Raw genomic sequence first — 14,770 nt, forward strand, 5'->3', positions numbered from 1 at the left:
ATGATTTGCAAGATATTTAGCTGGCTCGCTGTGAGCAGCAGATTGTCAGTTGTAGCTTTGTTTAGTTAGGTGTGTGAGCTTGCTCTGTGTCTGACTTCTTATCTTGTTGATGACCTCAGATTTGTTGTGACTATTTGTGTGGATTATCCCTTCTGCTTTTGATGGTATCTGACCCCGGACTTGGCCGCTGACTCTCCGTTTGTTGTACTCCCTGGTTTTGACCCCGGACTGATACCTGACCACATCTTTGTCTTACTCTTCTGTACTACGAGCCCTCCAGGTATCTGACCTTGGACCTCCTGACTACCCTGTCTCATGGCTTGCCTGTCATCATCACAAATCTGATATTATGGCTCTACAGAATAAAAACATAATATTCCTGATTTCCACTATCTGGGCACTACTTGATTTCCAGCTGTATAACCACTATTGTGGTAACCACATTATATATCAGACATAGTATGAAGCGAGCAAAAAACAGAAGAAACTGTATTAAATTTTGTTTATTAAAGTTTTATTCTGTTAGAATAATGTACAGTATCTATTTACACAAGATTTCATTTTTATATTTAAAGAAACATTTTAGGAAAACCTATCACATTGTTTAATGACCGTGCAGTAAATGAAGAGAGAACATATCATCATCTGAGACCCTGCGTCTTTCGGGAACGCTCCTCCAAAAGCAGCAGCTCAGACATATTTATAAATCTTTTCTATAAATATATTTACACAAATATACAGAAAATGATACAAAACTATACAGCTAAACATACAATAAAATAGTGGGAAATCCGTCCTACATAGACTAATATTTGATTTCTTATCTGGCTAAAATTAATTATTGCAAATGTCATTCTATAATAAGGTTTGGATCCAATTTCTAAAGCATTTTGTAAAATGACTCCAAAGAAAATGTTTCACCTTAAAATGGAAACAGAATTCTACAAAACCATCCCTTTAATAATGAAAATGCTTTAATTTTCATTATATTATTTATGTGTTAAGATATTTTTTTTTTCGGTGCAATGATACATTTGGCAGCAATTAGATTCCAGCGCCCCTATGACAACACTTCCGTTCCAAGATGTGCAGCAAAATCACATGTCATATCGATGTTCTCATTCTGGATTCTGCTAGTCTGCAAATACTAAAGTGGATGTATTACCAGATTTCACAAAACAAACTGCATACTTTATTAAATAAATTTCTTAGATTTGAAGTGGCTGCTGTACTTACTTTGAAAATCCTAATCATTATTGAAAGTTTCCCCTGCTTAAAATTAAAAAGAGCATTTTTGGACTCCATCACTTGCAGGACTCATAAAATACTAATTTTAAGTTGAGGATTATGCAGCCATTCTAGCATGAATTTCCAAAGTAAGTAGCCCAGCCTCATCAGGTTTATGCTGCTTGTATTTCGCAAAATCTGGTGAGAGATCCTCTCTGAAGTGGTTGTTAGGGATTCATTTTTAATTCAGACATAGAAAATAATAAATACAGCTCTGCGCATCATCCCCAAATCCATTGACGGACATTATGACTACAGAGCAGGTGACTACTGCAGCCCAGTGATTGGCTGTGGGCATTACATCAACACAGACAGGGGCGGCGGCTGAGAGATATAGCAATGGACCTGGGGAGGATGAGAAGAGCTGATGTTGATATATTATACAACAGCAAGACTGGAATTAATCATAGCCAAGGAGAGATGTCCTATCAGGTTCAGGGACCCAACAATAAGGTACGCCTTGATGATGGCTACTGGGCTCACATACATTGGCCATTTTATGCACTAAGTACCTTCTTTTTACTGTAATTTTTCTATAACAATATTGCAGTTCCATTTTTCCAATATTCCATATGTACATAATGTAGCGTTTACCTATTTTCTACCGCAGTAATGCAGTTCCAATTTTTTAAATTTATTATTCTTAGCATTTCAGAGTGCAGCTATATTTTCTATTGGAATTAATCATGGGCAATCTCATTAATGTAAATTCAATTTATATAAGTATTTTTCTATATCTGTATATAAATACTAATAAATTAATTATGGCAAGTACACATTTTTGTCTACCTCCTTATTGTCTTTAGCATCTACAAATCCAATCCCTTTACCATATCTGTTAAAGCAGAGAGGAAAATTCTCAATCTCTTACAATACATACTGAAAAAAAAGAGGCAGAAGAACAACAGTAAAGGTAACTACAGTCAGGCTCGGACTGGCCGTCGGGAGAACAGGAGAATCATCCGGTAGGCCGCCTGTGAGTCCTAATGAGCAGTGCTATTAAACCTGATTCACAATTTGCAGAAAAAGGTATAATCGAATCATTCATTAAACAAGCTAGCCAAGTTAATATTACATAGAAGCAAAAGTAAATTTGTGTATTAGGGTCAGGCTATTTTTGAAGGCAGCTGAACAGTGAGCGCCAAGAATCAATGTTACTAGTGGGCCTTTGCTTATCCAGTCCGACACTAACTCCAGTTATTAAATGTGCCAGTGAACATGGCAGAAAGACCATACTATGGGATGTCCGTGGCCCAGTATGGTCTATGTAAGTGTCAGCGAGTCTCCAGCTTATGTCCATTCTGACCTCACGACTGGCTCATGGCGATGGCAGAGTCTTCGCTGCTGTTGCCTTGGTCCAAGCCGACTCTCCGGATGGACTGTGTGTATTTTTCCTTCCCCAGTTTGATCACATCTTCTATTTCGTCAGCGATGTCGTTCCTTTTACTATCCCTCATGGCCTGCACCAACTTCTGTACGCAGTCCGGCTGCGTAGAGTTATTCCGGGCCCAGAGAAATATCATATCCAAGATTACCTGGTTCATGTCATTGCTGGGGAGACACAACGTAAGAATGTTGGAAGCATTATCTTCATCACATATTGAGAATTCTACACCCTGTTAAAATACCTTTGGACTATTGAGGGATTCAAGCTTCTATTTAGCTTTGAGGAGGGCCTCTCTGTTCTCCTGACATGTCTGATGTAGGGAACACTTATGGCACTAACTCTAAGCAGGAACCTCTTCTGCGCCGTATACCAATAAAAAAGTGAAAGTGTGCCATGAAGGAGAAAGGTAATGCCAGATTATGATTTCTAACATAAAGAATCTCATTTATCATCATAAATTAGACGAGCTGTGGCATCATGCCCCCATCCTTACACACCAAGACCCTTTCTTCCACCCATTATAGCCTATAGGTCTGTCTACATTTCCATGTTTTTTTTGGCAGACTGAGTGTCCATAAGAAAAAAAGGAATGTCTGTTTTTGATCCTAGTTGTTTAATCGAATCTATGAGTCAGTGAAAAACTTGGATCGCTCACTGATATCATCCTAGTTTCCTCCGTGTGATGTCCTGTTTTCACTGACAGCTAGGAGAAGCTTGAGAGAGCTCTATCAGTTTTCTTTTTCGGGGGCATGAGAAACACTGATGATAAAAACCACTGATGAAAATTTTATTTTATTTTTTTTTACATATGTGACAAACGAACCGGACATTGATTGTTAGTAAGTCCAAATCAGAGATGAAACGTGTACAGAGAAAACCATGATGGGAAGATTTGCAACTGCTCCATGTCTCCTGGTTTAACAATCAAATTCACCAAACTAGACGGTAAGGCTATGTTCACACGTTGTATTTTTGTGGTTTTTTTCTGCAGGCAAAACCTATTCTCTTGGCAGTGAAGAAGCTGCTTACAAAAAACAGGTTTTACTGCTTCTTTTTGCTGTGTTTTTCAGAATCCCAAAGTCGAGCTTTGCTTCCATCACAGAAGCATGAACACAGTTCACCAATGCAAGACATATGTAAAACCATTTTGGAAAAAAGGCAATTTGATCAAATTATTTAGTGGAAAAAGATTTTTATGTCTGAAAAAATAGTGACTATTCTGAACAAAAAAGTTCATATGAGTTCATAAAAAAATACACAATTACAAATTTAACAGCAGGGGGAGGTGAATTGGTCGGGAATAGTTTACCTAAGGCATTGGCTGAGAATTGAGATTGTAGGACACATTGGTCAGCCCTTGAGTTAATCAGGTATTGTTCAATTTCACACCTTGGTCGGCCAATGTTTACTTTTTACACATCACTAATTTAATTAAACTGTACTAATTCTAACTGTCATCTCAGGTGAGAGGAGACCAAGACATTATGGTTTAAACTTGGGAAAAATCACAAAATTAAATGTGCTTCACATACTGCTGTACATGCTTTTTTCACTAAAAACGCAGCAAAACCTTATACCGGCATTTTTGCTGCGTTTTTGCAGTTATTCATTGCTTTCTATGGGTGTAAAAAACTCTGAAAAAATGCTGAAAGAAGTGACATGCTGCAGTTTTCAAAAACGCAGCAGTTTTCCAATTCAGTGAGGAAAATACCTAATGTGTGCGCATGAGATTTCTTAAATCTCATAGCTTTTGCTGGTACTGTAAAACGCAGCTTTTAATTTGCCTAAGTAAAGCAGCAAAAAATGAAAAATAAACGCAGCAAAAACGCAACGTATGAACATAGCCTAAGACCATATTCCCACAATGGATTTTGGTGAGTTTTTTTATGCTGTGTAGTTTTGAAAAAAATGCAAGTAACCTATTTTACTTAATGGGTGCAGAAAATGTGCAACATCAAAAATTCACCAAAAGCTCATCATGGGAACATAGTCTTAAGATCGGTTTACATGGCCAAAAAATGAGTGCCGATCGGAAAATCTTTACACAGGCAGACCACGGAAAACGGCAGCCTGTTTACCTTGAAAAATAATTGTGAAACAAGTATTATGAAAACGCTCATTCGGGATTATTTTTCAGTGTAATTGCACCCTAAGCCTCCATGGGCAATACCATGTAAATAAGCTGGTGTCAAATAGATGGATTCTCATGGATATAGTTAACAATTCTCATCAAGTGTGGCATGCCTACTAAAGCTGGGGCTACACGGCTACTTTTTCTTTAACCTCACCAGCCAAACATTAGGGATGCTCGAGCTTACCATGCCAAAAAAGGGACATGTAGATGTTGTGGTTCGCTGCAAATTTGCTACACCGTTCAGCAACATCCCCCTAACAGTGTAATTGGCAATGATAGCCGCAAAAAGTCCAGCCGCGTCGGATTTTCAGAAACTTGCTTGTTGCAGTCGCAGTACCCTCAGGATCACAAAGCGACTGTCACGGTGTCACGGGTGTATCTAGTGAGATCCTGGATCCAACTGTAGAAGATCACTGTGCTTGCCATTGTAGACGTCTTCTTGATCCTCTCATCTCTGTAGTGTAGTGATATCCTTCTCCCTTTAAGACCCAGCAGTGATCTCCACCTTCTGCTGCTAATTGACACACCCTTGCTTGGTAGTTAAAAACTCTCACTGTCTCCAGAGAGTCGCCGGTGATAGTTCTATGTTCCTCTGTCCATGCCTGGAGTACTAGTAGTCGGCTAGTGTCTTCTTGGAGATCCCGTCCCCGTGATCTCTCTGGTGTCTTCTCAAACTAAGTGTATCCCCTTTGTTTGTTTACCTTGTTGTCTTTAGTTACAGTGGGGTCTAACTAGTATTCACCCCGTCCCCTCCCTACCTAGGGCATAGCTCTAGGGACATTCAGGGATTAGGTTTCCTGCTCGGCGATAGGTGTGGAACCTATTTAGGGACAATAGGGGGTCTCCACTCCTCCTTTCCCTAGTTGTTGGACTCCCTTCCCATCGGTGTACACTTGTTCCTTCCCTCACCTTGCATGACAGCGACCCCATTAACTTGTATTGTACCACTATGTAACAGTGACACTTAGCAAACTTTGGTTGCGCAACAGGTGTCACAACCAAAGACATCATGTAGCCACAGATTAAATGCTCCAAATTTAGAAAAAAAAAGTCCAGTTGTCTCAGGACACAATGCTTCTGTCCCTTTAGACACATCTATCCCACATTACAGCATCAGTAGGTACTATGACTAGCATTGCCAGTGGCACTGTTATGGGGGCACTGCAGAACGGTGTAGCACATTTGCAGCAACACACAACATCTACATGACCCTCTTTTCCGCATGATAAACCCGAACATCCCTAATGTTTGGCATGTAAGGTCATTGAAGGAAAAGTTTGAGAAGGTCCTGAATTATAACTGTGAACTGATGATTACAAGCTGCGATTGGTCAGATTTTTCACTGAAAAACTGTTGAAAACAGAATGTGGTTGGCAGAACCCAACCTTAAAATCCTGATTACAAAACCATCTTATATTTATGGGGCAGGCAGACACACCTGGACATCTGTTGTTCTCGAAGCTGATATCTCTTTCTGCCTCCATAGGATTCATAACATCAATAATACAATGTTAGTGATGCAAATGATGTTGCGATTAGTGTGAACACCGACGTAATGGCAGCGACAGATCTGGTTGTGTTATGTGCTGTCTCTCACCTGTTAAAGCGAATACGTACTAGCTCCTGATGCGTAATTCCCAATTGAATACCAATGTTCATCCAATCTGTTCCTATCTGATTGGCGATGCTGAGTAGGTTGGTTTCGGTCAGATAACCCATCTCAGGATTGCCTATATTCAAGGGGGGCAGTGAATGGTTGCTTCTTTGCCTGTCATTTTCTCCAGTTGGGTCTTTCATTTTCTGGTAGGGAAAATAGGAGGAAAAATGTTAGAAATATTATGTGCACATTGTTCTTGTAAAGTAAAGTAACTTTTTTTTTGTCTGTCCACATTGCAAGACGACTTGTACTTTTGAATGACCCCGTTCATCTTATCAAGTGATGCACTGAAAAGCGGAAAAAAAATTCCAAGTGTATTGAAATTGCAAGAAAAAAGATGCAATTCCACAATTCTTTTGTTTTTTTTTATTTGCCATGTGAGGGCTTATTTATTGCGCCCTGAGCTGACATTTTTATTGATACGATTTTCGATCGCCTCTTATTGCAATGCTGTGGAGGCCAAAAAAATTTATTCTGGTGTTTCAATTTTTTTTCTCCTTTCGCCGTTTACCGGTCAGATTAATTTACTTTAGATTTTAATAGATAGGACTTTTACGAATGCAGTGATATCAAATAAGTTTTTTTTTATTATCTTTTTAACTGTTTTATTTTTATAAGGGGGGTGATTTGAATCGGCAAAGCTATAGAAATGGAACAGATAATGCACTCACCAACAGTGTTGCTTGATAATAGTCCTGTTTATTTGGGATTACACATGCGGAGTGGTGGTGCAGGTTTTGGGGTGCGGGGGTAAGAGGACAATGGCCGTTTCGCGCGAGTCCTGCTCTTCAACGGGTCCACTACGATGGGGTGATTTGAACTTTTTTATTTATAAATTTTTTACTGTATTTAATAGTCCCTTTAGGGGACTTGAAGCTGTGATTGTCTGATCACTTGTACTTTACATAGCGGTGCTTCATCACTGCTGTGTATAGCATAAATCACTATCTCCTATGAATACCAGCTAAACGCTGGGTTTCCCAGGAGAATCGTCATAACAAGCAAGGGGGTCTTCAGCAGACCCTCAGCTGTCATGACAAGCCATCAGCACACCATGACCACGTCACAAGCGGGCCGATGGGCCAGTGGAATGACTAACCCCTGTGCTGACAGGTGTTAAATGCCGTGGTCAAAGACTTACAGCAGCATTTAATAGGTTAACAGTCGAGGGCGGAGCTCTGGTCTACCTGCGCCTGTTAAAGGCACATGATGGCTGATTAAATCAGCCATCATCTGCAGTGAAAGATGCACTACTCAGTCAAAAAAGGAGCCAGCAAGGTTGAATAAAGGGAACCTTTCATATGATTCCTGCTGGCACGATCATGGACAACATATATCAGGGTCAGGTTCTCTCATTGCAAAAAAATTGTAAACAGGAACTAGGAAGGAAGAGACTATTTATCGGGGTGGGTCCTAGCTGCATTCCCACTTCCCGCTCAGCTAGATTGACAGGTCTTCTTTATACAGAGAGAGACCTGTCAATCAAGCAGAGCTGGGTGGGGACAAGCTGTTGGGATCCTGCCCCAGTGACTAGTCTCCTCTCTCCCGGCTCTTGTATAAAGTACATTTTCTCTGTAAAACATACAGTAGATTTCTGCAATTACAGAGCCTGCCCCTGATTTATGCTGCCCGTGGTTGGGGCTGCATGAATGACAGGTTCATGTAAAAGATTCAGTAGAGACATTTTTTATGTTTTTTTTGTAAAATATCTTACAGGCAGTTTGATAGGTAATGTCGCCATCCAATCAGATCGGGAGCCCTTCCTGTGTTTAGGGACTTCTTCAGGAAGACCCTCCGGGACTGACCCCCGGTAAAAGGAAACCTGTCAAAGAAAAAGATCAGCACAAAATAAAGCACAGATTAGAGTGATTATCATTTAAAAAATGTTTTTATATAAATAATGGATGCAAAATGCTGCTGATCAGTGGGGGTCTGGGTCTTGGCCACCCCACTGATTGCTGAAAACATCGTTCTGAAGTATATAGGCTCCATACTAGTAAATCTATGTGTCCGTACACTGCACCCATGAGAGCGGGGGAGAGAAAAGAATAACAGATAATGGCTCCTGCACCCAAATTTTCCACGCAAAACTGGCCATACACAGAGAATCTAATGTGTGGTAGAAAGATCAGACATGTTGGAGTGAAATATGTCCGACCTTTATTTCCACTGGTAGATTTGTCTATTATTTCCCTCTTCCTATTGAAATAATCATGCAGCGATTGTACATGTTTATAGGGAGGTTGTGGAGATAGGTATGACCACCATGAAATATGTATGAAAACCCAAGGAACATAAAATGATCGGCTGAACATATCGAGAATATCAGCCACATTCAATACAAGCTTAATCCAGATTATATGGATGTTCTCACCTGACCCTTGACAGCCTTCTCTATCCTGTCAGCAGAAGACGTAACATAGACCTCCTTCATGTTTTTCATACGTGAGTAAAACACAAAACATATACGGCCATTTACGCAATCAGGACGCTCTGAAGGAAGGAAAAAAGCAAAACACAAACAATGACTAAAAATCTGCTCCACCATGTACAAATGTCAATATTAGGTGATTACATGGTTGTCAAATTCAGGCTATGTTCACACCATGCATGCATCCTATTATTGGCATATGTGCAGGAAAAGCTTCCAACATATGCATTGAATGAGCACCAGATACTTGACTGGGGTTATATGATTTTTGAAAGAAAAAAAAAAGAATAAATCAAACAAAATAAAATATATATATATACACACACATACAGTACAGACCAAAAGTTTGGACACACCTTCTCATTTAAGGATTTTTCTGTATTTTCATGACTTTGAAAATTGTACATTGACACTGAAGGAATCAAAACTATGAATTAACACATGTGGAATTATATAGTTAACAAAAAAGTGTGAAACAACTGAAAATATGTCTTATATTCTAGGTTCTTCAAAGTAGCCACCTTTTGCTTTGATGACTGCTTTGCACACTCTTGGCATTCTCTTGATGAGCTTCAAGAGGTAGTCACCGGAAATGGTTTTCACTTCACAGGTGTGCCCTGTCAGGTTTAATAAGTGGGATTTCTTGCCTTATAAATGGGGTTGGGACCATCAGTTGTGTTGTGCAGAAGTCAGGTGGATATACAGCTGGTAGTCCTACTGAATAGACTGTTAGAATTTGTATTATGGCAAGAAAAAAGCAGCTAAGTAAAGAAAAACGAGTGGCCATCGTTACTTTAAGAAATGATGGTCAGTCAGTCTGAAAAATTGGGCAAACTTTGAAAGTGTCCCCAGTGCAGTTGCAAAAACCATCAAGAACTACAAAGAAACTGGCCCACATGAGGACCGCCCCAGGAAAGGAAGACCAAGAGTCACCTCTGCTTCTGAGGATACGTTTATCTGAGTAACCAGCCTCAGAAATAGCAGGTTAACAGCAGCTCAGATTAGAGACCAGGTCAATGCTACACAGAGTTCTAGCAGCAGACACATCTCTACAACAACTGTTAAGAGGAGACTTTGTGCAGCAGGCCTTCATGGTAAAATAGCTGCTAGGAAACCACTGCTAAGGACAGGCAACAAGCAGAAGAGGCTTGTTTGGGCTAAAGAAAACAAGGAATGGACATTAGACCAGTGGAAATTTGTGCTTTGGTCTGATGAGTCCAAATATGAGATCTTTGGTTCCAACCACCGTGTCTTTGTGCGACGCAGAAAAGTTGAACGGATGGACTCTACATGCCTGGTTCCCACCGTGAAGCATGGAGGAGGAGGTGTGATGGTGTGGGGGTGCTTTGCTGGTGACACTGTTGGGGATTTATTCTAAATTGAAGGCATACTGAACCAGCATGGCTACCACAGCATCTTGCAGCGGCATGCTATTCCATCCGGTTTGCGTTTAGTTGGACCATCATTTATTTTTCAACAGGACAATGACCCCAAACACACCTCCAGGCTGTGTAAGGGCTATTTGACCAAGAAGGAGAGTGATGGGGTGCAACGCCAGATGACCTGGCCTCCACAGTCACCAGACCTGAACTCAATCGAGATGGTTTGGGGTGAGCTGGACCGCGGAGTGAAGGCAAAAGGGCCAACAAGTGCTAAGCATCTCTGGGAACTCCTTCAAGATTGTTGGAAGACCATTTCCGGTGACTACCTCTTGAAGCTCATCAAGAGAATGCCAAGAGTGTGCAAAGCAGTCATCAAAGCAAAAGGTGGCTACTTTGAATAACCTAGAATATAAGACATATTTTCAGTTGTTTCACACTTTTCTGTTAAGTATATAATTCCACATGTGTTAATTCATAGTTCTGATACCTTCAGTGTGAATGTACAATTTTCATAGTCATGAAAATACAGAAATATCTTTAAATGAGAAGGTGTGTCCAAACTTTTGGTCTGTACTGTGTATATATATATATATATATATATATATATATATATATATATATATAATATATATATATGCACACTATACCTGAATACAGCTTTAGGCCTTGCTCAAATGTTGCAAAGAACTGTTCCCCTTCCACAAGTTCCACCAGGTCGGACGGCTCCGGGCCCTTATATCTGTCCTGCAGTCTTTTAACTGTTGAGTCCACCTAAGTGACAAAGAAAAACTTCTTAAGCGCCAAGAGAAGATAGTTATATTTCCTCTGAAATATCTACCATTCCAACTTTTCCCAAAAAATTAAAGTTGCAACCAATCTCCATTTCACAATCTGCATGCACTGTAGAATTAATAACATTCATGAAGATTTTTTTTTTTATCTTCCTGTAGCGACCAGTTATTTGTGTCTGATTGTGCAGTAGCCACTCACTCTTCCACTCGTCTGTTCTGGATGACTAGTAAACTATGTAGCTATATGGACTGACGTGTTAGTAAAATGTTGTGTGTTGCACAGTATTAAAGGGGAACTGTAACCAGGTAAAAAAGTGGCCAGTTTTTGCTTTTATTTTATCCCCACTGTTCCCCGGAGTATTCCAATTTAGTTTTTTTCGAAATCCGCCATACGGTTCCAGAGATATGGACCTTTTTACTTAGTGCTAATTTTTATGGTCTTTACGAAGGGGGCGTGGCTTAGAGAAAATCCTGTGAGCCACACCTCCATGGGAAAGACCATAAAAGGTAGTACTAAATAAAAAGGCCCACATCTCTGGAACCCTATGGTGGATTTCAAAAAAACAAAAATCGGAATACTCAGGGGAACAGTGGGAATAAAATAAAAGCAAAAACTGGCCACTTTTAATTTGGAGACAGGTCTCCTTTAAGCTGGCTATACACATCAGATAGCTGTCTGCTGAAAAAATTCTCAGCTGACAGCTATGTCTCCTGACTCCTGCATAGATATGAGAGCATGGCCGTTCATATATTTACGACGAATAGAGAGGAGAAAGCAGCTATCAGACACTTATGTCCCCTGAAAACAAAAGTATCGGGCGTTGAAAGTCCAGCTTCCTGATCTTTCCGACATCATCTGTTGGGGGAGATTCAGGAGGCTCCCATACACATCAGATGGTCGTCTGATTTTGAAGATGTCAATAGGTTTGGACAACTTTCATCTACTGTGTTTGGGGGTATTTAGACTTTCAAGCAACGAGCAAGACAGGGAGGATATTGCAAGAGGAAATATTGAAAGTTTTGTATTAAGAGGAAACCTACGGAGACCTTGTGTAGCAAGCGGAAAGAAAGAGAGTTATGGCTGCCAGAGGATCGGTATGATGCCCAGAGCCACTCAGGAGTGTCCCTGTATGGTTATATGGATATTTTACCCAATGGTGATACTGTAGCCTTATAAGACACATATATATATAAGGCTCCCATACACCATGTTGGCCGAACTTACCAATATAGAGGTGTTCGTCTGACTGTCTAATGTGTATGGGGACCCCGACAGATAATCGTCGGGGGAGAGAAGGATCCGATATGTCCGATTTCAAACTACCAATTCTTTTGTTCTCCAAGAGCTAGGCAGAGATTTCTGGCAGCGGCTCTTTCATAGAGCATTCAGCTACGAGCACTCCTGTGTATAGAGGAAACGGGAGAGATCGCTCCTGGCCAAACCATCGGCTACACCATCATTAGGCTGACAGCTACCTAAGGCGTCCCATGATGAGACTGAATTTTGGTAATAAAACTAAAACAAACACCATCTAGTAAACTTATCATTCAAGGTAAAATTTTGCAACACAAAGCTCCTTAGGGCCCTAAAAGAATTTGAGGGAGTTTACAATCATGGTCTATTGATAAATAAACTGTGGGGGTCAGACCTTGATCAGCAAACTTAAGGGGATGCAATGGGGGCTTAATCTGTTTGTATGTGCCTGGCCAATCTCACATTTATGGGGCGGGAATGCAGTATCAAGAACATCAGCAAAAGCCAGACGCATAGTGGTGCCAGGATACTCACAGAAGAGGCCGCAGTGCCCGCAGGAGCGCCACCGCCTTGTTGTTCTGATCTCTAGGGGTCTTGGAAGTTGGGTGACCAATAATCATTCAATGATGGCTCATAGATTAACCATCAAAATATATTCTCAGAAGTGTAGAATATTCTTATTTATCCACACAAAGGAATTTAGTACAAAGTAACACAAAAATCCCATACAGAAAAAAAACCATGCAGATAACCGCACATGCTATTACCTAGCTGGAAAAAGATGGATTTTTCACCCGAGCTGTTGTGATGCTCTCAACGTCTGTCTGAAGTACAATGTGCATAAGTCAGCCGACATTTACATTATACTGTCTTATATTTTATCATTTAAAATGCTCCAGGACACAATTGCTTTTTTTTGTCCTGAAGCGTCTGTTCTTTCCTGAGCGCTTGCTTCAGCATTTCTTGACCACAAAAAGCAAATCCACAATAAGAATTAAAATTCCTCCAAAATTCAAGAAAAAAATACAGCAAAAAAGCAGTAGTATTTACCTGCTCAGTTCTTCAGACCTAATGCACTTCCAGGATGCAGCAAGCCCATATAACAATGATGGCGGCTATATAGGTGCAAAATACTGATGAGACAATCACTCACAACCTACCAGTTCATGAAGGGGGTGACTGCTTAGTATTAGAATTGCACACAAAGTGGCTTGTATAGGGCGCTGTTCACACATGGGTAGTGCACAGTATCCCGAGCAGGTAAATACTACTGCTTTTTTTGCTGTGTTTTTTTCTTGAATTTGGGGGGGGAATTTTAATTCTTCTTATTGTGGCTTTTTGTGTTTAGCGTAGGGACTCATAAGCATGAGGACCCTTGACGTGGGTTACGAGCTTGCGTATTTTGGCCAAAATATTGACTAATACCTCGTATATTAAATATATATGCATTTTTACACTTTTTTATTCCAGGGTGCAGCCAAGCCCACCAGTGCTGGCATTGTAAACTAGGGTGTCTGTTCTCATGGCGTGCACTCAGATAGTACCGGGCATCCCAGCTAATCTAATAGTATGGGCGTAACTAATAGGCTGTAAGCCGCATACTGTGCACTACCCATGTGTGAACAGCGCCCTATACAAGCCTTTTTGTGCGCAATCCTAAAACTAAGCAATCACCCCCTCCATGAAATGGTAGGTTGTGAGTGATAGTCTCATCATTATTTTGCACCTGTATAGCCGCCATCTTTGTTACATGGGCTTGCTGCATCCTGGTAGTGCATTAAGTCTGAAGAACTGAGCAGGTAAATACTACTGCTATCATTTTTGACCACCAGCTATTTTTCCTTACTTTTTCTGGTCACTTTTTTTCTCCATTCAACAATGAAGAAACCGCCACTGATGTCTGAAGCGACAATGCTGGGAAAACGATGTCTGGGTGTCTTACAGGTGTCTTTTGAGCCTTCCCATTGCCTTGTACTGTAAAGTATAGAGTGTCTTCAGAGCAGAAGGCGCGGGACAGTGTGAGGGAGTCTTTATTCAAATAAAAGTGTTTTTTTCTTCTGTGTGTGTTTTTATTTTTGATTACTGGGTTAGTAATGGGGGTGTCTGATAGACCCCTCTCCATTACTAACCACAGGGTTTGATGCCAGCTGTTAAATGTTTACAAATCACATCCGTCATCAACCCCAAATAGCATTATCCCGATTGCCTTGGTGTGGTGGCAATCGGGATAATGGTATTTGGGGTTGATGACGGCTGTGATTTTGTCAAAAATAAGAGCCAGAATTGGAGAATCTAATATGCGATGCACCACTTCTGCGGCAGCTGTGGGCTGATATTTTTAGTTTGGGAAGGGTCCAATAACCAGGGACCTTCCCAGCCTGATAATATAAGTTCACAGCTGTCTGCTTTACCTTTGCTGGTTATCAAAAATAGGGGGGAACCCAAG

At 40.6% G+C, this 14,770-nt stretch overlaps 1 protein-coding gene across 3 annotated transcripts in view; it reads right to left on the minus strand.

Annotated features, from left to right (window-relative positions):
- Positions 1-485: 485 nt before the first annotated feature.
- PIDD1 (p53-induced death domain protein 1) overlaps positions 486-14,770 on the minus strand; it is a 30,754-nt gene continuing 16,469 nt past the window's right edge. For 2 of the 3 annotated variants that reach the window (XM_073658676.1, XM_073658675.1), the window contains exons 12-16: positions 10,926-11,049; positions 8,840-8,958; positions 8,180-8,287; positions 6,406-6,608; positions 486-2,838 (exon numbers count right to left, since the gene is read on the minus strand). In XM_073658676.1, the coding sequence (XP_073514777.1) occupies positions 2,595-2,838; positions 6,406-6,608; positions 8,180-8,287; positions 8,840-8,958; positions 10,926-11,049 (798 nt within the window). In that variant the 3' untranslated portion in view covers positions 486-2,594. The remainder of the gene's footprint in view (positions 2,839-6,405; positions 6,609-8,179; positions 8,288-8,839; positions 8,959-10,925; positions 11,050-14,770) is intronic. The other variant, XM_073658677.1, reaches the window with a different exon arrangement.

This window comes from Phyllobates terribilis, unplaced genomic scaffold (genome assembly GCF_046119375.1).
Source record: "Phyllobates terribilis strain yellow unplaced genomic scaffold, ASM4611937v1 Scaffold_13__5_contigs__length_258822181, whole genome shotgun sequence".
NCBI classification, from domain to species: Eukaryota; Metazoa; Chordata; class Amphibia; order Anura; family Dendrobatidae; genus Phyllobates; species Phyllobates terribilis.